The 27,586-nt window shown below is 44.3% G+C and overlaps 1 protein-coding gene across 5 annotated transcripts in view; it reads left to right on the top strand.

The window, feature by feature from the left end:
• Nucleotides 1–27,586, top strand: part of ANKRD44 (ankyrin repeat domain 44) — a 298,600-nt gene that overhangs the window by 91,369 nt on the left and 179,645 nt on the right. For all 5 annotated transcript variants that reach the window (XM_037167009.2, XM_037167010.2, XM_037167007.2 and 2 more), the window contains exon 2: nucleotides 20,736–20,819. In XM_037167009.2, the coding sequence (XP_037022904.2) occupies nucleotides 20,736–20,819 (84 nt within the window). The remainder of the gene's footprint in view (nucleotides 1–20,735; nucleotides 20,820–27,586) is intronic.

Below are 27,586 nucleotides of genomic sequence, written 5' to 3'. Positions count from 1 at the left end.
CTTATATACATTCTAGGACCCTATGGGACCCTCAACAGACTCCCTTGTGAGACTGGCAGTTTCTCCTGCTGCCGCAACCCCCACAGGTTTTTACAGCCAGAGATTTTGAGGCTTTCTTTTCGCCTGCTGGAACCCTGGGTTGCATGGTCTGTCTCACTCCCCAGTTGTTCCTCCTGGCTTATTCGCATATGAATGTGGGACAGCCCAGTCTAGCTGTGACCACCTTGCCTGCCCAGTCCATCAGACGCCACTTGCCATGTGTCCTGTCTGCCCTTCCAACCAGTCTGGGTGAATGCTTCTTCAACTCTTTGGTTGTTGGACTTCCAAACAGTTTGATTTTCTAGAAGTTTTCATTTTTAAATTGGTTGATATCCTTCTTCTGGTTGTGTGAGGAAATGAAGCATATCTACCTTCACCTCCATCTTGGCTGGAAGCCCCTCCCTCCTCTTCTTTACTTGCTGCAAAATTTACAAAAGGAGGGGAACTTTAAGTTTTTACTTTTAGGAATCTGATACACTTTTTTAAATAAGCTGATCCTGTTTGGAGGCTGACCCAGGGGATATGTACCTCTTCTTTTCTGTTTTTCTCTGATTTGCCACATATAAAGGTTAGGATTATTCAAACACACAGGACAGGATCTCTTTCTTTCTCTAACATTTTGGTCCCAGATCTTGACTCAGTCCTGCCAGGCCATGGGATGTGCTCGTGTTTGCTGGCCGGCCAGGGAGAGGCCTGTCACACACATGAAAGAGTACTATGGCAAAGGAAGAAACCAGGAGGAGGTCTTTGTCTGTGACCTGAGATTGATGGTAATGACCTGAGCTGGGGTTGTAAGAGTTGTATTTCAAGTGAAAAATGGAAAAGGGAGGGAATAATTTCATTTTCTAGTGTCCTTTTTATTTCTGGCTAGCTGTGGAGATGTTAGAATGGCAAAAGATCAGAGGAGTCATCTGAGAGGTCACAAAACTAAAATCTACAAAAGGGAAGCCGCTGAGTGTGCTATCCACAGGCCGGCTGTTTAATTAAGGGTGATTCTTATACCGGGATCAAGTAGAGGAATGGAAGGAATGTTGTGACTGTGACTCAGACTCTAAGAGCTCTGCTAAGAATGCCCCGGCCTCACTGGTGACCTAGGATTGAGACCTGAACGGGAGTGGTTCAGGAAATGGAGTAGTACGGGCTTCTGGAGACCAGGGGTAAGCATGAGGGGAGCCCCTCCAGACCCTGTGCAGGTCCCTGAGCAGGAAGACCCCTCAGATACCTGCTGCCCACCCTCTAAGCTGCTTATTCTCTGGTCAGTTTTTGAGTAAGTCCAAATTTGTTCCCAAAGCACCTAGAACTGTCCTGAATACACCAAGAGGAGTTTTCATTTAATTTAGTTTGGGGCCACATTTAGTAAGTTTTTTTTTTTTAAATAAAATCTTTCCCTGAGGACATGTTTGTTGATTTGAGAGAGAGAGAAGGAGAGAGAGAGAGAAACACTGATGTCAGAGAAACATTGATCGGCTGCCTCCAGGTGCATCCTGATCAGGGATGGGACTCTCAGCCTAGGTATGTGCCCTGGCCAGGAATTGAACCCACAGCCTTTTGGTGTGTGACATGACACTCCACCCAGCCTAGCCACCTGACCAGGGCTAGTAAGTTTTTAATAATTCTTCTAGTTTATTAATTTAATATTCCATCTCCACTTTTAACATTAATCATTTCTGTTTGAGGAATGATGGATTAAAACGTAGGTAAACCCGTCGTACTTTCCATGAATGAAATACATCTAGAGCAGGTCGACTTTACCTTCTCATGTGTGAAATTAGGAATGCAATTCTGAGCAGCAGTGGCCTTATTAGGATATATATACCTTTATAGCTTTAGATGAGGGGCTCTTATGCTAATGACTCTTTCAGAATTGATGATGGACGCAGAGGAGTCAGCCACTTATGTCCTTTACCTACTATATCGTTATTGATAGCACTCAACCAGTGTGCTTTTGGTATTTCATTACAGACTTTTGAAAGTACTTCCACAAACATCTGTTGTCTGGCAGAGGGTGAACTCCATGACAGCAAGGACTGTGTTTGCTTTAGCCCAGGTTTGTATGTCTAGCCCTACACAGTGGCCAGTTTATGTCCAGGGCTTTGTGACGTTATTTACTGAAGGGAAGCAGGGAAGAAGAAAGAGAAAGAGGAAGGAAGGAAGAGAAGGAGGAAGTAAGTTAGGAAGGAAGGGAGGGAGGGAGGAAGGAAGGAAAGGAGGAAGTTAGGAAGGAAGGAAGGAGGGAGGAGTGGGGTCGGGGGGCATCACCTTTCTGCTTCACAGCGTCTGCCCTGCCCCTGCTTTTGTGGGTGACCATCACCTCTTAGCTGAAGTTGCTGCCACAGCCTTGCATGGGGTCTCCCTGCCTTTGGTGGATCCTGCCCTGCCAGTCCATTTCCACACCACAGCCAGTTTGATCTTTGTAAAATGTTTCTGAATACGTCACTGCCTTGGGTTAAACTCCAACTGCTTCCAGTTTCCTTGAGGATCAATGACAGTCTTGTGCCCTCCTATAGCAGCCCATGTCCTGCCACTCTCTTCTTGCAGACCATGCTCCAGCCACCCTGAACTGCTCGCATTTCCTCGCACTTGCCAGATTTCTTCTGGCCTCTCTACATCTGTACCTGTTGCACCCTCAGCTTGGAGTCCCCCTCTACCCTTAGGGCCCCAGCTTTGATGCTCTCTCCTTCCAGAAGCCTTCCCTGATAAACAAGGCTGGGTTGGGGGCCCCTCCTCTGTGAACCCCAGTTTTCACTGTGATGTAATTGCTTACCTTTCTGCTTTCCAGTGGATTCCAAAGCTTCTTGAGGCTGGGGGCTGTGTCTTAATCATTGAGGAATCCACCAGGTGCACTGCCTGGCCCGTCAAGGGTACTTGGGAAATGTTTGTTGAACAGGTGACTAGAGGGCGTGGTAGGGTAGTTGAACTAGCGTGTCATGTGGAGCCCGAAAGAGCTTCTTCATGACTGGCAGTGAGCTTGGGCCATTTTCTAACTACCCGAACCCTAGCTTCTCTCTGAGAAATAGGACGGAAGCATTGCTTCTGACCTCAGGTGGTTTTTGTGGAAATCCAGTGAGATGGCACAAGGAAAGCGTCTAGCACAGGGTCTGCTCCGTAGTGAGCTCCAGCCGACTTCTCCTCTTTTCTTCAGTCTCTCCTTCCCTCGCCTGCCAGCTGGGTCACACCATGGATTCGAATAACAGAGTTCTGGCCTCAGATGGAGGTTCAGTGCGGTGGTTCTACATCATCCGCCAGGCAACAGAGGTGCTTTTTAAAAATACACACTCCTGGGTCTCACCCTGTGGTTTCGTGATGGGCCCAGAAATCGGTATTTTTCCAAGTTTCTGATGCTCAGTCATGATTGGGAGCCTTTGACCTGGTCAAACTGACCCAAAGCAGGAATCCTACTTACTATGTAGCCTTTTCTGGAACATCTCGGGGACTGGGCAGCTCGCTGCATTTTGAAGTCCCCTGTTTATTATTAGACAGCTGCTCTACCAGTTAAAAACTCTCCTCATCTGCTGGGCCCCATTCTGCTTCTTGACGGTGCCCAAGCTTTACTTCAGGTTCTGCCTTCTAGAGACACCTGGATGAAGTCCACGCCACTTTTCACGTAGCCATAGGTAGGCAAAGTTGCAGTTATATCCCCTCAAAGATTTTTATTTTCCAGGCTAAACACTCCTGTTTCTGTAAATTAGAGTTTGCTAACTGGTGCCTGTGGGCTACATCCGGCCCACAGATGTGTTTCATTTGGCCTGTGATGTTTGAAAAATATTGAGTGAGTTACCAGCGTTTAAGATTCATGGCATTTCCTTCAAAAGTCTGGAGCTCCGGTGTCTCTTCAAAACTCGAAAGATCTGGATTCATAATTGCAGCTTTGGACAAGAGGTAAATTCTCCAGACTGTTACACTAATTCACAGATTGTCAATCCGTCCACTCCATTATATTGTCTAGTCCCCACTGCTTAAGTCATTATATAACTTGTTGTAAAAAAGAAGTGATCATTCATTATTCTGATCTTTTCCTATCTGTGCTCCAAAGTGTCAAGTGGTTTCATCATTTAAAAAAGTTATTTTAGCCATGGCTGGTGTGGTTCAGTAGGCTGGCACTGGCCTGCGAACCATGGGGTCGCAGGTTCAATTCCCAGTCAGGGCACATGCCTGGGTTGTGGGCCAGGTCCCTGGCGGGGGTGTGAGAGGCAACCACACACTGATGTTCCTCTCCCTCTCCTCTCTCCCCCCTCTCTAAAAATAAATAAATAAATAAAATCTTTGGAAAAATCTTTTTTAAAAGAGTTATTTTATGATTCTAAAAATAGTATTTAACAATAAAAGTACTATAGAAAATATGGGAAACTGCAGAAAAATATAACAGAAATTGTATTTGTGAAGAACCCTGTTTAGCATTTTTATAAATTTCCTACCAGTCCTTGTTTTTCTGTGCATATTCATATATTATGAAGCTGAGATCACACTGTAAGTAGTTTCATAGACTGCTTTTTCTACATTTCCCACATCTCCTTAAACTTCTTTGAAGGATCAGTTTTAGTGGCCAAAGTATTCTGCTTTTGTATCATAACTTTTCTGTTGTAAAATACACAGAACATGAAAATTGCTGTTTGAACCCCTCTGAAGTGTACGGTTTGGCGGCAGTCGGCGCGGTCACTGTGCGGTGCAGCCGCAGCACCTAGTTCCAGGACATCTCCTCACCCCCAGGGGGAGCCCCGCAGCCGCTCAGCAGGCACCTCCTGTGTCCTTTTCCTTCCGGTCCTAGCAACCGCCAGTCTGTTTACCGTCTTGATAAATTTGCTTAAACTGGATGTTTCGTATAAATGGAATCATCCATGTGGCCTTTCTGTAAATTTTGTGGCTTCTTTCACTCAGCGTGTTCTCAAGGTTCATCCATGTTGTGGAATCTACCATTACGTGATTCCTTTTTGTGGCTGAATAATATTCCATGATGTGGCATTGCCAAATTTTATTGCTCTCTTCATCAGCTGATGGACATTTAGGTTGTTTCCACCTTTGGACTATTGGAATAGTGCTGCTATGAACATTTGTGTGCAAATTTTTGTTTGGACACCCAGCTTCCGTTCTTCTGAGTGTATACCCAGGAGCGGAATTTCTGGGTTATATGGTTATAAGTCTGTGTTTAACTTTTTGAGGAACAACCCCACTATTTTCCATCGTAGCTGTACCTTTTGTGCGCCCGCGAACAGTATTCCAGTTTCTCGCCATGCTCACCAGCACTTACTTTTTTGTGTTGTTTGGTTTTCAGCTGTCCTGGTGTGTCTGAAGGGATCCTCATTGTGGTATTGGTTTGCATTTCTCTAATGACTGCTAATGTTGAGCACCTTTCCATGTGCCTGTTGGCCACTTGTAAATCTTTTTGGGCTTTATGTATTACAGCATTTAATAGTTTCTCTAGCTTCGAAATTGGTTCCTTTCTAATTTTTATTGTCGTGAATATTGTTATGAACATCTCTACACAGAAATGTTGTCTGAATTTCTAGTTATTTCAGTGGGATAGTTTCCTTGAAGTGGGAATAAAGTGCTATATTTCTAAGGTGCTGGTATGAAGGACTGGATTCAGCACTGCATGTTTGCGGAGCACATGTGGGTTGTTTGGAAGGCCTTCTCAAGCCCCCGTGCTGGGCTGAGATTTCTGTCTCAGACTTCCCCAGTTAGGCTCACTGAAAGAGGACCCAGTTTCCCAGGAGATTCTGATAATGCAACTCAGCTACGGACCATTTGTCAAATTTCCTCCGCAGCCACGTGGATCTTCCAAAAACGCAGGGGACACTGTCGACCGTCCCAATACTCTGAGCAGTCCTGACCAGCTGGTCCTGCTACTTCTCCCGCTGTGCCAGCATGCCCGTCAGCTCTGCTGTCCTCCCAGAGTGAGCTCACCGTTGCCCAGACCCCCCAGTGGGGGTTTCCTCATAAAATCGGGTCCTCCCCTTTTGGTCCTTGGGGGGTTGGTTATTCTGACCCTGTCTTTCCTGGTGAGAACACAGGTGTGTGCTAGCTTCGTGACTTGCTCTAGTTACGTAACACCTGCCCACCCGGCCTAGAGCAAGCCCAGGGCTCCTGACTCCCCAGGTAATTTCTTTCCTCTTCCCTCAGTGACCTGGTTTTGACATTTGTGATGAGGATGATTCAGGAGGCGAAATGTCGTCGCACATGCCGGGCGCACTCGGAGTGCTCTGAAAGGGAGAACAGGCCCCAGCACGTCTGGGCGGGCCACGGCTGTCACACGAGACCTCGATTTCACTGCCTTTGGCCAAGCCCAGTTGTAACCCGGGGAGGAGGAAGGGCAGCCAGAAGTCTCCTTAGCTGGGACACCGAGAGCACGATCTCAAAGGAGCCATGATCAGACTGCGCGTTTTAGACTGCTGGAGTGCTGTGTGTCGGCTGGGTGGCAGTTGCTAAGGGTTTAGGTGTTAGGTGTGTAGATCTCAAATCTGGATGTCACTTGCAAAGGTACTAAGAGGGTCTCCACACCATTTTGAGCTGATTCAGAGGGAGATTGGTGAGGAAAAGGGACTGCGGAGCCACCAGGAAAGGAGTCTTCACAGTTTCGGTCAGTGGGTCAAAGGCGGCATCAGGACCCCAGCTGCCCCTTTGAGACAGGAGCCAGGCTCAGGCTGTAATTCCCTCTGTGGTTGGGCTGGTACATTGGAGGTCAAAGGCTCCCCCGCCCTGCTAAATAGAAACACACAGCAAATATATTTAAACTCAGCAATTCCCTCTCCTTATTAAAAGTTCCTATTTTCTGCAATATGACAGCCAAGATTATGTTTTTCAACTTGGCATTCAAATTCACATCCTCTGAGTAAATCTTGTTTTCATAAAGTTTAAAAAATATGTTGAAAGCTAATTTTAGACTGGGAAGGGCAATGAAAAAAAAAGAGAGAATCGCAGACTTCTCTGTGGCGCCACCCCAGTTAAAAATTATATGCAACTTTTCAATAGCAAATCTTTGAGCTATAAGGCACATTAATTTACTTATGCCTAATTCATTTTCAGAGCTTTCTCATAGAATTACTTATATTCAGTATCAAGGCAGAATACATATCTGGCTCTCAAATCTTTTTTACCAATATGATCAAGTTTAAGACATGTTACTAAGTAGGCTTTATATTTAAATGGTCTTGGTAAGTTGCAAACACAGCATTGCAACTTAGAGCGAAAGACCAACACCGTAGTAGCTAGATTATCAATACCAACCTTTTTAATAGTTTTTGATTCTTGAAAGAAGTCAATGTTTTAAAAGATTTTGTTTCTTTTTAGATGGAGGTGAAGGAAGAGGGAAAGAGAGGGACAGAAACATCAATGTGTGGTTGCCTCTCGTACACCCCTGACCGGGGACCTGGCTCACAACTCAGGCATGTGCCCGACCAGGAATCGAACAAGTGACTCTTTGGTTTGGGCTGGTGCTCAATCCACTGAGCCACACCAGCTAGGGCAGAACTCAGGGGTTTTTTTGCTTTAAATTCCAATACTTTAAACTTCATTATTACTTTCTTCCATGTTATGCATGTAATTTTCCAGGTGGACAGGAACAGTTTAAGTGACTGCTATAGGTTAATGGGCACAGAACAGGTGATGTGTGTATGGGAGGCATGGGAAAGAGAAGGAGGGAAGAGATTGGGAAGTATTTTAAAGTTTATGCTGGTGGAAGTAGTGCATTTATTATTATTATTTACAATTAGAGTGTAGTTGACATGTAATGTTAGTTTCAGGTATACAGCATAGTGATTCGACATCTAATGTGTATATTTTACAAAGTGATCACCACAATAAGTCGACTAACCATCTGTCACCATGCAAAGTCATTACAGCATTATCGACTATATTCCCTGTGCTGTACATGATTACATCCCTGTGACTTTTTGGAAGTAGTGTGCTTTGAATCAGTGTTAGAATAATGCTTTATGTCTGCTAGGCTTAGGATTCTTTTGTATCTTGAAGCAAGAGGCTACATGGGGGTGGGAGAATATGAGAGGGGCTGTTTAGAAACTCAGTGATTTGGAGAAGGGGCAGCTTATTGTCCTTCCTGAGCATGTACGTGTAAAGTCACTACTGTGACCTGGCTCATTTGTTCTATCAAAATACAACTTTTTTCTCTATCGATCTAACCTATCCCCAGGCTTTGTTCAAACCCTGCCTTCCTCACAGACACCACTGACTTTTTGGCCCTTCTTATCCCCTCTTTTCTGAATCAGAGCAGACCCCTGACATGTTAGAGCTTAAAGGATCTCCAAGCTATCTCTCTGATCTGTCATTCATTGTGTTTGCAGGGAAACTTGGCGTCCGTTTGCATGAAGTCTGTAGAACGCAGTTCAGTCCTGTCTCACAGTTTAATTGTTTTGTGTGGGTTAGGCGCATTTCCCAGCTGTGCTTGGCTGTCCCTGAGGAAGGGACTATGTCACACATTTCTTTTGTGTATTTCATAAAAATAGCATGTAGTAGGTATTCAGAAAAATGCCTTCACCTCTGGGAGCTGTCTGTGAAATGCTCTGCCTGGGATAGATACTGATACAGGCTGGTGTGTTTCAGCATAAACTAGACACAGCCTGAATGTTCACCCCAAGGGCGATAATTGAATATGTTGTGATATTTTCATATTATGGAACCTTGTACAGCTATTAAGAGAAATGAGTTAATCTTATAGCTACTGACCTGAGGGATATAACTTCCTATATCTGTATCTATATTTCTATATGTCAGCAGCAACATAGGGAGAGATGTGGAAGGATACACATTAGCCTATTAACAGTGGTGGTGAGAAAGGTTATTAAGTTTTTTCTTAACCTTGTCTCTGTGTTGTTGGAACAGGGAAAGATTAAAAACCAGCAAGAGGAAAGAGAACGTGCACAGAGGTGCACTGAAAAGCCCCTTCCCCATAATATTTCTTTCTAGTTTTCAAACACTGTGTGATTTTAAAAAATGATTTTGCCCTTTGATTACAATTTAGAATTAGGAAATAAAGATAACATTATACTCGGGTCAGGGGTTTTTGTTTGTTTCAGCTTGGGACATGAAGATAAGTTTTTTTTTTCTTTCTCATGACATAAAGATAAGTTTGCTATCAAAACCTAAACTGTGAAGGTAGCACCCAAACCGAAAGCCTTGATGCTTTGGTGTCTGCGGCGGAGCGGGGAGAGGAGCAGCAGGTTCTACAGAGGCAGGGTGCTCACTGACTTCAGAGCCTTAGGAACTTCCTGTCCCCAAGCTGCACGGAACAGGGTGCAACTGGAGGGCCTTGCTCAAGTGGAAAAGTAAAGAAAGCAAACGCTGCAAGACTTCCGGCACTCCTCTGCCCACGGCCGGGTGCCTCTGCTCCCAAGGGCCGTGGGTCCCACAGAGGAAGTTGGTGCGGGTCTTTCTGAATGCAGGCAGCATGCCTGAGTGGGCTAGCTCTTGCTGCATCAGGGCAGATATAGTTCACTTACCTTTTAGGTCCACTTGGCCACCAGTGGAAAGAGCTTCCTCATCACCCATCAACACTCCATTCCCAGGACCTCATCTCGCCCCCTGGGCTGTTGTTGCAGTCACCTAACTTGTATTGCTCTAGTCTCTTCTTCCAGTTAATCACACAGCCCATTTCCAGATCATTTTAAAGCACAACTCTTGCTCTGGCAGGGTGGCTCAGCTGGAGTGTCATCCAATAAACCAAAAAGGTTGTGGGTTCAATTCCCCGGTCAAGGCATGTACCTAGGTTGCAGATTCAGTCCCCAGTTGGGGTGCATGCAGGAGGCAGCTGATCAGTGTTTCTCTCTCACATTGATGCCTCTCTCTCCCTCCCCCCCCCCACATCAGTGGCTATATATGCTCAGGTGACGATAAACACATACACACACACACACACATACACAACTCTTGGGTCACTTCCCTGCTCAAAAACCTTGCATGGCTCCCAAGTTCTATAGAAAAGAGTCCTCGTTCCTTAGCCTGGCATTCAAACCTTCTGTTGTAGGGTCCCTGTGTCCTCAACTGACCCACTTCTCTTAGGCTCCAGCGAAAGGAAGTGGTTTCCTGTGCAGGCCCACTCTCCCAGCTCTGCTCATGTTCTCCTCAGGGAGGGGCACTCCCTTCCCATTTTGTCTTTACCTATTTAAATTTTCTCCACCCTTCAACATTCGGATCAAAGGCGGCTTCTTTCAGGAGGCCACATGCAACTTTGCTGGTGTTTACTTTGTGCTCGGGTTGCGTCGGCCCCTATCTGCAACATTCTTATGCTTAGTAAATTTGTTACATGTTTTAATCAGTCTTTGTTGTATTGTATAGGATATGGTTATCTGAAATTTACTAGATTGATTTTCTAAAAACATATTTTTCATCTGTTGGTGGGAAGGGTTCCTGGCAGAGAAAAAGGAAATATGAACTGAGGTGGTGACTTTGTAAGGAAATACCATGTGACCATTCTTTTTTGCAGATTTTGCCATTTTATGTTATCTAATGTTTTTCAGTCTCTTGGACTCCTCTTTTCCTGCTGTCTTATCATTTCCTTTTGGCATCTGTCCCTGATCAGCCCTGCCATGACACTGAGTGGGGAAATTGAGAAGGTTCTTCCCGGAAGACCGCACCAAGGGAACCTCTGATGTATTTACATTCCCACGACTGCCCTGGTGCCGTGGGCGGTGGGGGACCCTCCAGGCCTCGCAGGCGGGGAGACCCATGGAGGTCCTGGGCAGCTCTGCACCTTCGGTTGGAGCGTGTTTGAGTGGCCAGAGCAGGGAGCTGACTCTGTCGTGCACATCTCCTGCTCCCACCCCCCCTCCACGTGGAGGGGTGCTGGGAGTTTGACGGCTTTTTCTTTTCCAAGGAGTACATATGGAATTCAAAGAAAAAGAGCTACAGAAAGGAAGGAGGAGAGTTCAAAGAAAACTATCATGGTCTTTGAAAAGCCTTTGTTGGGCAGAAAGTGGCTTCCTGGTGTTTTGAAAGAATCCGGGTTCTAACACATTTCAGGCACAGCCAGTTTGGAGTTTGCCCAAATCATGAATGACTTTATGTGATTGGGTGACATGTACATCATCCCCCATGTGGCCTTTCCATTCTCCCGAAACACGGCACGAAACGGCCACCGCCCTGATGGGCGCCTTCGTTTCTGCGCACTGACTTTGCTGTTGTTTTTAAAGGACACTGGAATTGCTTTGTTTAGCTTCCAGTCTCTGAGATTCTCAAAAATTATAATTACTGTCAACTATGAGAAAATATTACTGTAGTTATAGATCATGTCTGATTATGTTTGTAAAGAATATTAATTTATTTTTGCCCTTCTTATGATAACGGATGTGCATACTGGGCATTAATAAAAAGATGTTTGTACAATACAATCCTGAAGTTGGGAACCACTTTCTGCATTTGAACAGACAAAAAAAAATTACTCTGAATACACTTATTACCCTGAAAATCATCTTCTGAATGTGTGATTCCCCCCCACAAAGATCACTAGAATGCCTTATATCGATTAACATTATGAAGTCATCTTTCATATTTTAAACCCTATGAATTTAATGTGTTACAAGATACAGGTATAAAAGAATGTAAGCAAAACTAAGATAAGAAATAAAACCTCTACAACAATTTTTTAAAACAGGAAACTGTTGTAGAAGTATTTTGCTCTTTTCCTTTTATTAAGATTACACCAATTTAAATATTCTGTATGAGTTCACCTTTTGGATCCATTGTGCTCTCATTTAAATTGACTTCCTTTAAAAGTTGACTCCAGGATGCTATGTAATTAACTTAGCTAACGTTTAGAACTGATCTCAAACCATTTGCAGCGAGACAGAGTGAAAAAAGATGTGGAGAGCTGGCAGCAGATCCCAGTCAAAATATGGCACTTGGCAAAGTGTGTCTGCCTTGTTTTGCTTTGCTTTTCTCTTTATGGATGTGGCTTATTTTTGAAAAAGCTATGGTTTAAATTCAGTGATCAAGTGACAAGTCTGACAAAACAGAGCTCCCTTCTGCAGAGGTCCTGTAGGGGAAAAATGGAAGTGTTCCAGGAACTGAAGGAAGTAACCTCGATTTCACCTGGAAACATTAGTGTCTCGGGGCAGGAGATTTGGGCTCTATTTACAGAGCATCGGAAAGCGGCCAAGATGCTGAGCCAAACTCGCATCCAGGAATGGAGCAACATCAAAGAACTGAAAACAGTATCTGTTGTTTCCACTACACATATCCCTGTAAGTAGCAATCGGGGAACGTGAGATAAAGGAAGACCAGAAAGTTCTTTCCTGTCCTGCCTTGGATGATGGCAGTAGCCTTCTGACTGTGTGGGTTTGCTAGCTCCATCCTCAACTCCTCCGATGTTCAGTGCATGCCGTGGACAGCTTAAATGTTTGCATAAACTCTTGCTCAAGACTCCAGTTCCTGTTTGCCCACACGACTAGGTTAAAATTCCTTCTGCTGGCTTAGTGCTCTCCCCAGTCGGTTCTTTACTTTGACAACATCTGCATTTATTATTCTTCAACAGGAATGATTTATTCCAGTCTCGTTCTTCAAAATCCAGTTTAACACCTACCTTCTTCATCTTTCTGATAACTCCAATCCGCATTGAGCTCCTTACTTTGAAAGATTGTAGCTGTTTGTTTTCTAACTTTTGGCAAGATTGTTTTATTGTGAGTTACTTTGTTGAGACTAACTATATCTAGAAATAGGCACATACGTATTTTCACTATGTGGGATATATATACCTGCATATGGAGAGAATATATATGGTGACATTTGTCCTTAGTGAGTCATATGGTGTATAATATTTCTCTATAGAAAATACATTGAAACTGAGGCTAAATTCATGACCGCGAATTGTATGAAATATACTATATTCATTGCATTGCGTTGTATTAACGTGACATGTGAGGGAACGAAGCAAGAAGCAAGAAACTAAGTCTAGTCTTAACTTTTGCTCTAACAGGCCAATCATTTGACCCCTTCACAACCCCTTCACAAGTCATTTGACTCCAGACATGAAACGAATCTCCTTTATGACCACCAGAGCATCGTAAAGGAACAGTATAACTGTATACACATTTCTGATAACCTTCAATAGTAAAATTATGATTTCAAGCCCCATCCAGTGGATATGAATAGGGGCACACTTTGATTAGTCAAGGACAGATGAAGTCTTATTCTTGTGAGTTGCTTTGATTTTGGTTTTATAAATCAGGTCTCTGAGTGTAGAGAGGTTGTGTGGCATTTTTGAGTTTTCCCAGTGTAATAACAAAGGACAAGTAAAGCTCAGTTTCAGTTTTGCTCCCCTGCTCATAAAAACTTCTCGCCCGTTGGGATGGGTCCCCTCTGCTTTACGGGTGGCGTTGAGTGGGTTCTAATTCTAACTCGATTTGTTTGCTCTGTAGTTTTTAAGGAAATCTCCCTAGATCCCTCATTTTTCCTGTTGTAACATAGATGGACATAAATACACTGGACTGCCAAAGTTTGTAAACTTCTCAACTCAAAGTCAACACTAATCATTCTCTTTACTGAGGGCACATTAGGCATCCAGCCCTGTACAAGGGCTGCTCATATATTGTGTGATTTCAGAAACGCGTCTTGTAAAACAACCATGATAACCCCGCTGTATAGATGAGAAGGCTCTGGCTAGGAAGGCGTCTCAGGTCACTCTGAGACTATACCTCGAGCCCCTAGTGTGGGAAAAAAATGATCTCAGGCCTGTAAAAACCAACATTGCCTCCAGATTTCAATTTAACCGATGCTGTTGTTTCATCACTTCCTTTTGCCCAACTTTTTCTGAGTGCCCGGGTTTCACTTTTCCTCAGGTTTGCTGTCCGCTGGTGAGAGTGGCAGTGAGTAGTCTTGTATTCAAGAGCAGAAAAATAGCCCAGGAGGGTCTCAAGAAAGGGAGGTACAGCAGAGGATGTGAATGTTCCCGAAACCAGTTGGTCCTTAAATAACTGTAACTAGTGCCTCTGTTATTTTCATTTTGGGAAAGGTTAGATAATATATTATTTTTCCATTTTCCGACTAAAAATAGTTATTTTTCCATAGTTTAAAGAGTTAATGAGTAGCTACCTATAGAGAGGATGTTACCAATACTAAGGAGTTTTTGTTTTTTCTGTTACTAATAGTAATTGGAAATGTTATAGACATTTGCTCTGCAGCATAGTTTGTAAGAGACATTTTCAGATATGTATTCCTGCATTAAAAAATATTTATGGGACCTGGCTCGGTGGATTGAGCACTGGACTACGAAGCAAAGGGTTGCTGGTTCGATTCCCAGTCAGGGCACATGCCTGGGTTGCGGGCCAGGTCCCCAGTAGGGGGTGAGTGAGAGGCAACCACACATTGATGTTTCTCTCTCTCTTCTTCTCCCTCTCTTCCCCTCTGTCTAAAAATAAATAAATAAAATATTTAAAAATGTTTATGAGGATTCAATATATTTTGTACAGTTCTTAAGGGAAACAGATTTTGACTTTATGATCATCATTATCTTTCTGAGATGGCGTGAACTTCTCCCCGAGTGAAGAGTGATCTGTATTCAGGAAGCGTGCAACAGCATGCTTTCAGCAGATCACACAGCCGGCCCTCATGAGTGGAGCTAACAAGTTCTGTCCATTAAATTTAGTGACTCGAACAAATTTTTATTATCCTTTTGTAAAAATGCAAGCACTGCCTCATGCAAAAACCAGTTCTTATTTAATGAAGTGTTTCAGCATGTTCCTATAAGTTGACTGTTTCATATGGCCAGATTATTGCTGCATCAGCTATTAGCTACTAAAACAAGCTCCCAGCTTGTTGTAATGACATCCTGGACTCAGAATACTCAAGTGTGGACAGATGTTTCAGAATATAATTTTTTTCCTCTCTTGGCTATTGATTGATTCCCAACACCCACTCCTGATTAGAATTCAAGATGTTTTCTGTGATACTTGAAGTCTCCGATTGCCCAATAGAAATGAGAAAAAGACATGCAACACACCAGGAATTTGGAACGAATGGCGGGAGCATCTTCTTGGACTCCTTACCATTGACTGTAGTTACAGATGCTCTGTGACAGCCCCTGTCACTGTTTATCTTCCAAAGCCAACTGAGTAGGAAGGAACATCCAGCTCTGACACAGGGAGTGCAAAGTGCCCCATACATAGGTGATTTTCATTGGTGGACTTTGGAGGAGGGACCTATGACCTATTTGCAGGTTGGAGTTCATACTCTACACTGGCCACATTCTCTCCATAGAAGCCAGGATGGGCTTTACTCTTAAACTGTCAGAGGCATTTTTTTAAAAGATTTTATTTATTTATTTTTAGACAGAGGGGAGGAGAAGGAGAAAGAGAGGGAGAGAAACATCAGCGTGTGGTTGCCTCTCATGTGGCCCCTACTGGGGACCTGGCCCGCAACCCTGGCACGTGTCCTGACTGGGAATCGAACCAGCAACCCTTTGGTTTGCAGGCTGCACTCAATCCACTGAGCTACACCAGCCAGGGCAGAGGCATTTTTTAAAAGTGGAATTGAGGGAATAATTGAATTGGGTTTAGCTATGATGATACTTTCAAATGACACTTTCCCCTAGCAACCTAGATTCTCAGGGATCAATAGGAAAGTTTTTTTTTTTTTTTGGTATGTAAAGGGTGTGTGTTTTTACTAAGAACTCTTAGATGCTTGAGTTCTTTTATGTCTTGAATAAAGTGCTTTTCTTATTACACAACCTCAACATTTATCTCCCAGGTAACAAATTACCATCTTGCTCCCCCTAGTGGAATTATAACTGTATTGCAACATTTGAGAATACCAACTCAGTCTGTGCTTAACATTTTATTTGTGGCAATCAGGTATTTTATCAATTCGTTTTCAAAGACTGAGGACAAAATTGAGAAATGTTGCATCATATGGGCTGATAGGGATGTGCATAGAGAAACTAACATTTTGCTGATCCATTTTCAGTTTCTAGTGTTAGCAGTGTTAGCTACATAATTTATAATGGCTGCCAAATTCAAGGGGCCTCTCTGCTCTGCTCTGCATGTCTCAGCCTTGCAGGCAGTCACCTTAAGAAGATGGCAGTCAACACTTGGAGCAAAGATGGTAGTGTCTGGGTACTTGGTGATGTTAAAACAGGATAGGTCTCATCTGAACATTGAACCCCACTTGTACCCTTAGTCAAGTAGCCCAGGAAGTATTCTTGTGCCCTGTGCACCTATGTGAGGGACTGTGACAATATCCACAGCACGTAGCAGTCATTTCCACTTTATAGCTGCTAAGCAAGCTAAGAAAATTCTAGTGATTGAAGCTGAAATGGCTGCATATCTCTTTTAAGAGTTCAGATTTCTTTTTTAAAAAATTTAATTGTTGTTCAAGTACAGTTTTCTGTCTTTTACTCCCATCCCAGCCCACCCCCCCATGCTCCCCACCTCCCTCCCATTTCCACCCCCCTTAGTTGTTGTCCATGTGTCCTTTATAATTGTTCCTGTAAATCCTTCCCCTTTCCTCCTGAAAGAGAGTTTAGATTTCTTTAGGGAATGATAATCAAAGTTTTCATGGTGCCAGAATTTCTCTCTCTTTTTTCTGCCACTGTTTGTTTTTCATAACTTTGACTCTTGTTATGAGTTTTTATTTATCGACTTCATACTCTGTTGCACACAAAGTACTCCTATTATTTATACACTGGTATTGTATGTGTGAAATTTCAAAACGAGAAACTCGTCAACACCAAGGCTTAGGACTCTGTATTTTCCAGGTAAGACCTTGCTTCTAAGCTTTATTAAGGTCAAGGCAAAAACTAAAAAGATACAGGTTAACAAAGTAATTAATAAAGTACAAGTACTTTATACTTATGAGCAAGAATATTGTCATTAGGATAGTTACCTTACTTAATATGATGTGGTTGAGACAGAATTTAGATATATCTTTTCCCAAATATTTATTCTCAGAGTCAGTGTTTGTACCTAGGGAAACATAAAATTGTAGGATTGGGTTGGAGCCCCAACAAAAGGGAATGCCAAAGTGCTCTCTGGGCCTGTTTTTGGTGTGGGGTGAGGAGTACAGAGAAAAAAAGGAAACATGATAGTGGTTTTACAAAAATACTAACTTGCTCAAGAGTCACAGCAGTTTAGTTCAAGAATTAACATCCATGCAAAAACAAAGCTTCGTTCAGGCAAAGCATGCGTCCGCAAAGTTCTGGTTGGAATCCCATGACGCTCGGACTCACGGTGGTGAGGACGGTGATGCCATATGGCTAAATGGCCGAGCCGGGGCTTGGAGATCTAGCCGGACTTTGAATAACAGGCACTTTTTTTTTCCACAGCAAGTGTGAAGGATTTGTATGTGAATCAACATACATCTCTGTGTACACACACACAAATGTAGGGACTTGTGCAAATGTAGGCATGCACATGTGGGTATACCTATGAATGTGTGACTGAAATACTGCAAATGTTACAACAGCAACTCATTTTCTACTTCCCAGTGGATGCTGGGAATTCTGTGCATTGACAATACTCTCCAAAGCAGATTTAGCAGAGTGAGGAGGTGTTGGGCAAGGGTTCACGCCATCCTCTGTTGGGGATTCAAAACAGTCTCAGGGACTGTGCCAAGGGGTGTCTGGGAAGCTCTCCACACCCCTCCCTGCTAAAGGGCTGTGCTGGCGTCCTCGCCTGGCAGCTTTGCCGGGTGCCTCTCCCTGGCAACATTCCAGCACTTGCTTGGAACCCTTGTCTTTCTTGAGAAGTGCAAGGACTGAATGCGACAGGATATCTGTACACATTCCTTGCACTCATGAGTAATGAGAGGCTTTTCTTACCTAGCTGTGTTTCCTTCAAGTGCCTGACTAGTGGTGCATTAATCATGGGGATGGGTTTGTTCCTCAGCACCTCAGCTTCTCAAATGTTGATTGATCACTGTTGATTTAGCACTGAAATCGGGTTGGACCCTGCCTCTGCTTGTCACCGTGTGGTTATGAGGGTTGGCTGTTTGTTTCAGAGTTCTCAAAGGCAGAAAGGTGTGCACAAGCATTTGGCCGGGAGCACAGCTGATAGAGGATTATGAATCAGATAAACGAGATTCAGCATTTTTGTTGCAACCCTGACTTTGTGTCGGACTCTGTGTTTCACAGGAAGTACGTCCTGCCCTTGCCCTGGCAGATGGCCCGGGGCCTGGGTGAGCAGGCAGTGGCAGGGTCTCCTTGCTCAGGCAGAGCAGCCAGCTGACGCGGAGCTCATAGAAAACTTGCATCTTTTTAAGTCTTCTTCCCTGCAACTTAATTGTTGGCAATTTGAGGCCAAAAGGTAGAACTGACAGAGTATTCTGGGCAAAAAAAAGATACATCTGTTCACTTGCTAGAAACTTTTATAGCAAAGGAGAAAACTGGACAAGTGCCTGGCATATTGAAATGTTTATCTACGGTTTAACATTTTTTTAATATAGCGTTTGCTCAAGTGCTTTTACTATATACGAGATCTGTCCGGAAAAATCCCAGCCATTATGTTCGCGTAACGAGAACAGTGTGTGCTACATCAGTGTAACCTGGCAGCCAAGGAAAGAGGACTGGAATGCGCATGTGTGAACAGTGACAACTAAACTGTACTAGTCAGTGTGGGTGGTAGACACCATTGAGTGAGCATGTGCACTGTGTGGCCATCGCATTTAAAATGGCTGAGTGAGTAGAGCAATGAATCTGCATCAAATTTTGCACTGAGTTTGAACGTTCCTCTGTGGAAACTATTTGGATGATTCAGAAGGCTGCAACTATGGGCAACAGATGATTGGCAGCTTTATCACAACAATGCACCTGCTCACGCATCACATCTCATGCAGAGTTTTTTTTGGCAAGACATCAAGTCTCAGGTGACTCATTCCTTCTATAGCCCAGGTTTGGGACCCTGTGACTTCTGGCTTTTCACTAAAATCACCTTTGAAAGTGAAGAGATTTCAGATTGCCAATGAGATTCAAGAAAATATGATGGGGCAGCTGATGGTGATAGGGAGAACTGTGTGAGGTCCACAGGTGCCTACTCTGAAGGGGACTGAGGCATCATTGTCCTGTGTACAGTGTTTCTTGTATCTTGTGTCTTACTTAATAAACGTCTCTCCTTTTCATATTATGTGGCTGGTACCTTCCAGACAGACCTTATTTATCCCACTGATAATACTTATATTGGTCCGGCCAATTAGCAAGAAATGCCATTAAAACCTGTAAGAAAGACAACTGGATGGTAAAAAAGGAGAAAAGAAAATTTGTAGGAAAAATGAACACTGGGATTCTCACATAGATAGGAGGTTGAGGCTGTCAGTGCTAAAGATTTTACCTTGAGCTGGTGTTTGCCACTTTCTAAGAATTCATTGGGTGTTTATTAAAAACCTAAATGCACAGGTTCTCACCCCAGACATACTAAATCAGAATCTCCAGGGAAGGGATCTGGGCATATTGTTTTAAAAAGGATCTCAGGTGATTCTTGTGGTCAAACAAGTTTGGGAAACTATGTTCTAATTGCCTGGTAGGACTAGAGTTTTAACAACAGTTGTCAGTAAATGAATGAGTGTGTGTGTGTAACTGCTGAGGTTTCGAAAGTTTGAAAAAATGGTCAAATATTCTATATTCACATTGTTAAACATTTCTTGATGAAAACATGTTACTGTGTAGGGTTGTATGGCTACAAAGGATTTTCCCACAGAGTATCTCATTTGTTCCTAATAACAGCCCTGTGAGGGGCTGGGCAGCAAAGATCATGCTTACCCCAGGTCACACATGGGACATGCACTTAGCATGTAGTTGGCATGTGGTAGAGCTGGCTTTGAACAGGATTCTTCGTGACATGGGGCAAGCCCAGCACCAACCAGAGCCCACCACTTGCTCCCCTTCACCCCACCCTCTGGTCACCACTTCTGGGCAGCACTTCTGACATTCCGGGTTCTCTGTATATTCACACCTGCACACCCTCATTTCTCTGCCTGGGGTGCCCTTCCTTGCCTGTTTGCAAACTCAGAGTCAAGCTGCCTCCCATGACGCTTTTCTGGGTGCACTCTTTTCCTCGCCCTTCCTACTCCCCCAGCAGAGCTAGTTTCTCTTTCAGCCGTGTTTCCAGCACACTTTATAAGTCTGTCTGCTGTGTGTTGGATCCTGTTTAGTGTAGGGGTTTCAGTGATACGCACTCAGTAATGCCCTTCCATCCTTTAACCCGCCATTGTTCCACATCCTTGAACAGGCAGTGGGTGTGATCATGTGTAAAATACTCAGTGCTGGTTGGCTAAAGCTGTGGGAAATGTTGGGAATGACTGCAAAGTTTTCCGAACTTTGACAGCGTTCAATGGCCAAAGCAGAAACATGGCCGTTAATCCTCTAGGAATGGAATTGTTTGAGGCTTTCAGGGGACACTGTGTAATGAGAGGGGGCAGGACGGCAGGAGGACTGTGTGCAGAAGCCACAGATCTGGTGGTTTCCTTGATGGGGAATTTGAGGGCCTGTCAAGGACAATTTCAACTACAGGTGACATTCACGTTATACTCATAGCCCCGGGTTAGATGTGACTGTCACGGATTTCAAATCGTATGACAGTCATTTCTTTATGCAGATGTCTTCCCCACGAGACTTCTAGTGAGTATGGGTCTGAGCCATGTTCCTTCTTGTTTGCCAACTGACAGTTGTTCAATCGACTTCGGGGTATGAAATTTTCCAGCCATCTGCCTCTGAACACAATCAAGTGTGTTTAATTAGAGTTGTAATTCCAACTCTCCTGTGCTTACAGCCGCCCCTGGTCCAGGCCATCTTCAGCGGCGATCCGGAGGAGATACGGATGCTCATCCACAAGACGGAGGACGTCAATGCCCTGGTAGGCCATGCTGCGGCTTCGCCCGCTCAGCCCTCTGAGCCTTTTCTGGATGAGGGACCTCGTTGGTATTTGGTGAAAGCTTGGGAATGCTTCTCAGAATTCTGAAAATGAAATCCAGAAAATGAAATATATGGGGTTAGAAGGGAAATCAATGATACTGAAATATGGTTATCAAAATATTAAAGTCAGAGCTGTGACATAACAACGTATGTGCTTCTTTAGCAATACATTTAAATAGCAAGATACAGGGGAAGGTCAACAATGACCATAATTTAAAAATAGTGATGCTCATGATCAATATTCTGTGCTGTTTGGAACGACTCTCATATGGTATGAACGTACCTGTGATTTCTGCTGGTGGCCAAGTCCATTACTGCTGACACTGCTGAGATTTGCTACCTGCATTCACAATGGAAGAAAATGTGAAATCCCCATTAGAAGTTAGCAAAAATAGATGCAATACTTTCGTATCTAGAACCCACACCCGCTAGTGGGGGGCAACCAGCTACGGTCACATGTGTCACCTGTTTTTGTCCAGACTGCCAGGGAGGAATGGTTTTAGCTTTTAAATGGCCAAAAAGATGCAAAGAAAAATAGTATTCGGGGGCACGTGGAAACTATGTGGAACCCTCATTTCAGTGTCTATGAATAAAGTTTTGTTGGAACACAGCCCTGTCAGCTTCTGCGTGGCAACAAAGGAGTTGAGTGATCATGACGGAGGCTGTATGTGGCCCAAATGGCCAAAAATACTTACCTTCTGGCCCTTTTGAGGAAAAGTTGTTGACCTCTGCCCTGAAGTGTCCATGAGCTAGACATCTTGTGCATACGTGAAATCACATGTGATATATGTGTACACTTGTGCACATTTATATTTTTCTGTGAAAGGGGTCAGGACATTTCACCAAATTATTCAAAGGGCCTATGACCCCTAAAAGACTAAGAACCGTTGTATTGGGGAGCTCTCAAAACAAACCTGCTGTGAAAAAGAGTTAGTCAATAATTTACACTTTTAATAGTTTCCTAGACCCGAGTTGAACAAGCAATTATATGTAGTATGTGCTACTAATTTTCTTAATGGAACTCAATTACCTAAATGCTCCAGTCCATTGGGGAGAGGAGTTCGCTTTGAAGTCTCTGGTGTTCAGTGGAGACAATAGCAAGAGGCAAACAAGAGCTTTGCCACGGGGAAGTGAATTCTGTCTGTGGTTGTGTCTCTTTCGGGTCTGCTGAAGGCTTTATGCAGAAGGCGAGTTACTTGGTGCTGCTGTTCCGTGGCAGTGCAGGTTGCTGTGGCTTTCGGAAAAAGCTTTTGGCAGCTTCTCCCCCGAGAACAACGGGGCAGTGTTTCGTGGCATTTTTGCAAAGTAAGCACCGATGAGGCCAGGGCCAGACTAGAGAAGGCAGATGGGCGTTTGGCCAAGATCTGGGGGGTGTGACTTGTACTTCTCAGTGGGTCAAGGCAAGCAGTGTTCTGGCATCACCGGAGTTGGCCCAGCCTATTTTGTGGCTGTGGCCCAAGCCCAGACCAGCCTAAGGCAAGGTCACTCTCTTTTCCTGAAGATCACAAGCGAAAAGAACTTTCGTTCAGTCTTACATAGTGAAGGAAGATTGTACTCCCTTCTGGAGGGCCTCCATTTCTCCTTAGAAAAGTGACAGCTGCCGGCTGTTGAAGGTTGGGAGAGCTCAGTGTCAGCTGTCACTTAGTGGGTGAGTTAGATTAGGTTAACTACTGTAACACATGGACTCCCAAGAGTGTGATGGCTCCGATATTTAAGAGAAGTTTAGTCCTTTTATGAACAGATTGGAGGGTGGCTCTTTTCCCCATAGAGTCCCAGGGAGCCACGCGGGGCTTCTCAGGTGCCCCGAGGGTTCGTCTCCAGTCCAGACAGAGGGGAAGAAGAGTGTGGAAGCAAAGCACAGGAGGATTTTAACGGGTCAGTGGGAAAGTGGCATAGTCACTTCCACTTATATCACGTTCACCAGAGCTCAGGCATATCTACCCCTAAATAGAAGGGAGGTTAGGAAATGAGTATAGCCTTGTCCCAGATGAGTGGAGCAAATGAACTTTGGTGAATAGTTAGCAATCCTGGCCATAACAATCTTGGGTCTTACAGAATCCTAGGGAGTTCAGGTCATACCAGTTTTCTGTGTAGTATGTTCTTTATTCACTGACCAGCTACTTACTGAGTTGAGACTGTGCTTGGTCCCAGGGACACAGCAGTAAGAAGACAGCTCTTTACATCAAGGAGCTTGCAGTGTGGCAGAGAAGTCACCAGATGAGAAGTCACACTGTGATGCATTTTCGAAAGGGGCTCTGTATGGGCCCAGGTTAATCACAAGGGGCCGATGAAATGATGTGGAAGCTGAGGCCTAAGGGGCACTGCTGTGGAATTTGGGTTTGTGGGCCTTTGGATGTATGGCGGCAGGGAAGGGAGGGATGCAAGGAGGGACAGGGATAAATGAGTGAATGAATGAGTGTTTGCAAGAATGAATGAACAAACACAGGAAGGCCGAGTTCCTTGGGTTGATCCTATGGCTCTCCGGGGTCCACGGTCCCTTTCTTCTGCTCATGCCTCTTCTGTGGGGGGGATATTTAAATTTTTTCACAGTTTTCATTCAGTATTATTCTGTACTGGCTTCAGGCGTACAGTATAGTGGTCCAGGGTGTCCACCTGCAGCCCATGGGCCACGTGCAGCCCAGGATGGCTGTGAATGCAACCCGACCAAAACTGTAAACGTACTTAAAGCATTATGAAATTTCTTTGTGATTATGTGTTGCAAGGTATTTAATGTGTGGCCTAAGACAACTTTTATCCTAGTGTGGCGGCGCAGAGATGCCAGAAGGTTGGACACCCCTGGACAATCATGTACTTTACAGGGCGGGCCCCCCGTGTTTCAGGTCCCCACCTGGCCTCACACACAGTCATTGACTGTGTTCCCTGCGCTGTACTTCACACCTTCACTCCTCCATAGGCTCCCTCGTCACCTCCCCCTTGCCCCTCCGCAGGTGAGCACCAAGAAGGTGATTTGATCCCCCACTCTGTTATTAGCTATGATGTAGACACTGAACCGTTGCCTGAACATCATGCTTTGCTTTCGCCAACACTCCTTAGGCATCAGTCACACGGGCTCTCTTGCTCGAGGTAGATTAGGTAGTTTAGGGGAAGTGGTAGTTACCAGGGGCAACAGGGAGATGGAAGACAAATGAGGATTAGAAACCTCAGCCTGGAGATTCACTGCAGGAAGGAAGAGAGGCTGCAAACCAGTACATTTAAATGTTAAGAAAGGGAAACAGTGGAGGAGCCTCCTGTTAGTGGGACATTGAACTTTATTTCCCACTGATGGTATTCGTGAACCCCGTGCTTCATCTGAATCAAATTACTCAACCCACTGGTATTTATGCTTTTCTCACTTCTCCTCTCTTCCAGTCCCGCCTGCTTTTGCCTCCTCTGTTAAGTTGTAATATCACTTCCTTTCCGCTGTCTTCGCCACCATCCCCTCAACTGAACGAAAGAAACCCACCCCTTCTCTCAACTCCCATGGCTCCTCGTAGCTCACTGATCACTCTACTTGAGTTATTTATGTGTTTTACTTTTGAGATACTGTGTACTTGCTGACATGGCCACTATGTCATTCATTCTCATTTCCTCAGTCACCCAGTCCAGTCCTTGCAACACATGTTGAGTGAACGACGAAAGCTTCCCTTGGGACTTGTGTGTAGCCAGTCCATGGTGGCCCATTTTTCATTTCTGCCAATGAGCACAAGTTGTCTCAGAGTGTGTGGCTTAGTGCCCCTCAGGGCTCAGATGTGAGATCGCAAGTTCTCTCGGTAAGATGGAAAGCCTGTCAGTGGACTTGAGAAGCCACTGAAGGATCAGGAAGGCTCCTCTGAGTCTTTTTTGTGCTTTCTCTGGCTAGCAGCATCCAGGACCAGGAAATGTGGGAAGACAGTGGTATGCTCTGGAAAATCCATTTATTTATTAATTTTTTAAATAGTTCATTTCTTAAAAGATTTTATTTATTTGTTTTTAGAGTGAGGAGATAGGGAGGGAGAGAGGGAGTGAAACATCAATGTGAGAGAGAAACGTCGATTGGTTGCCTCTCGTGTGTGCCTGACTGGGGGTCCCACTGAACCCACAACCCAGGAATGTGTCCTGACCGGGAATTGAACAGGTGATCTTTCGCTTTGTGGAACATCATCCAATGGAGCCATACTGGTCAGGGCAATAATTCATTTTTTATTGTTTTTTTCCATTACCATTTATTCCCCGTACGCTCCTCTACCTCCACCCACCTGACGCCTCACCCCGCAATCACCAAACTGCTGTCCGTGTCCATGAGTTCTTTGTCTTTTCAGTCGACCCAGATGTGGCTCATAACTAGATTTTTGAAGATTTCAACAAACTAACCAGACTGAGCTCAAGATTAAATATCTGAATTAAAAATGAAGGCAGAGATTCTGAAAACCAAAGATGGAACTCTGTAAGGCATTTCCGGAGTGATGCTTTTGGCAACGTGACATCCGCAGACAGCTTTACTGTGCCACAGCGGAGCAGGGAGGAGACAGATCAGTGCCTGTCCGTGGTGAGTGGTGAGGACAAAGGGTGGAGACCGTGCCCTGTGAGGAGCTGATGAAGAGCCGGTGATGTTTTAGACGTGGGTAGGACAGAAGAATGTTCCAGAATAGTTCAAACACTGCCGAGTTAAAATGGAACTAAACTTAATCATTATGTCATGTGGTTTTAAGCTACAGGAAATAAGATTTCAGCTCAAAATATAAAGCATAACTTAATAGACAGAGCTGTCTAAAGAAGTAATGAGTTAACTTGACAAACAATAAGCTCCCGGAAAGACCACTAGCCTGGAAGTTCTCACGGTTACTAATAATAGCACATGTGGCCCCACTCTGCTAACTCGGGTCCTTGGCCGACATCGCTAATGGATTGTGGCTTTTTTTTTCTTTGACTCGGAAAGGCCAAAATTTCTTCTCGGCACAGTGCTATTAACTTGGGGTTGGCCTGTAAATCGAAATGCTTTTTCCATGCCTGGACTAGATGACATTTAAAGTCTGTTACAACTGTAAAAGACAACAATTCCAAGATTTGTCTGTCTCCTGTGATAGCAAACCCATGGTGTCTATTTCTTTTTTAAAGTATCACCAAGAGATACGAGTACACACACATGTACACCATCATACCAAATAAAATGAATAACAATTCCTCAATATCATCTAATACCTAGTGTGTATTCAATTTTATTTTGTTCTAATAGTCTTAAGAATATCTTTTTACACTTGGGTTGTACCGAGTTGATTTTTTAAATCCATGTGTGTGTCAGGCTGTTGATGTTGACTGTATAACCACAGGATGTGGCCCAAGTGTATCGGTGCATTTTGCTTACTCTGTCCAGTTCCAGGGTGGAAGGGGTGATATGTGACTATAGGAGAACAAATCTTGAAGTGAGCACTGTGCTTATGTTGGCGAAGAACTAACAGGGAAGGAAGGGGGTGAAGCCGTTCAGGCCGCACTTCTGGATGCAGGGCCTCACTTCGGGTGATGGTGGCCTCTGATGACCCAAGTGAGAAATAAGAGGCCGTGTCAACATTGTGCAATGAGGGGACTTTTTCACACAGCAAGATAAATTACTGACCGTAAACCTGCAATTTGTTCTTGTGTGTGTGTATATAAAGTGATCACCAATTAGTCTTGTAAGCATTCATCGCCATGCATAGTTACAAATATTTTCTTGTGATGAGAATGTTCAGTACCTACTCCTAATGACTTTCAAAGATGCGACGTGGTGTTTTTAACTATAGTTCCCATGCTATATATCCTCGTGACTTATTTAATTTATCACTAGAAATTGGCACTATTTCTTTTCAAAATAAAACACATTTTTTTGAATCCACCCAAAGGGTACAATATGACTTTAATTAATGAACTTCAAGTGATAAATTTAATATCTTCTCTAAATTTTTCTCATCTTCATTGTGCCATGTCAAATTCCCCAACTATTAGAAATACAAACTAGATAGCACAGCCGTTTAAGTTTAGATTTGTTTGTGCATTTTCCCTCACCTGTGTACATTTGCCTTTGTTTTCTCCTTTCCAATGAAGAACTGGACAGGGGAGGGAAGACCTGAGATGCTTTGTTAGCAGAGGGACCTAGGCGCCCCCTAAGTCAGACGGTCAGTGGGTGCAATCCCTGACACATTCTCACTGAGTGTTGCTACACAGGAGTGCAGGCGCAGTGTGGCCCAGACTTTATAAGTTTTAAAGAGAAAATACAGGAAATCTCTAAGTTGTTAAATGTTGGTTCCAAAAAATGGTCCAACAGTGTGCAGGCCAAAGAAAACACATCCATGGGCCAAATCTGGCCTGCAGGCCGCAGCTTTGCTAACCATGGGTGAGATCAGCCAGTCCTCGGCAGTTAGAGTTTCTCTGGCTGCCTGCACCTGGAAGTCTAAAGTGTGATCCCGAATCAAGGGCGCCACTCCTCAAGTGTTGACAGCACTTCTGCCTCCCTGGCCCTGGGGGGCAGGTTAGTGGTCCCCTCACTGCCCTTAAAGGGGCGATTTTTATCTTCAGGGTGGGTGCCCCATGTGACAGCACGTGCCTGGCATGCTGCCACACCCCCTGCTCCGCATTGGACCCCCGCCCAGAATGTGGGGCCCTGGTTTGGAAGCCATGACCTGTGTCCCCGTAGATAATGATTCATGAACTCCAGATGGCATTGGGCAGGCTTCACGGCCAGCTGAATGTGCAAAG

This window comes from Artibeus jamaicensis, unplaced genomic scaffold, assembly GCF_021234435.1.
Source record: "Artibeus jamaicensis isolate MK-2021 breed Jamaican fruit bat unplaced genomic scaffold, CSHL_Jam_final contig_391, whole genome shotgun sequence".
NCBI classification, from domain to species: domain Eukaryota; kingdom Metazoa; phylum Chordata; class Mammalia; order Chiroptera; family Phyllostomidae; genus Artibeus; species Artibeus jamaicensis.
This window is presented reverse-complemented; position numbering and strand designations above follow the sequence as displayed.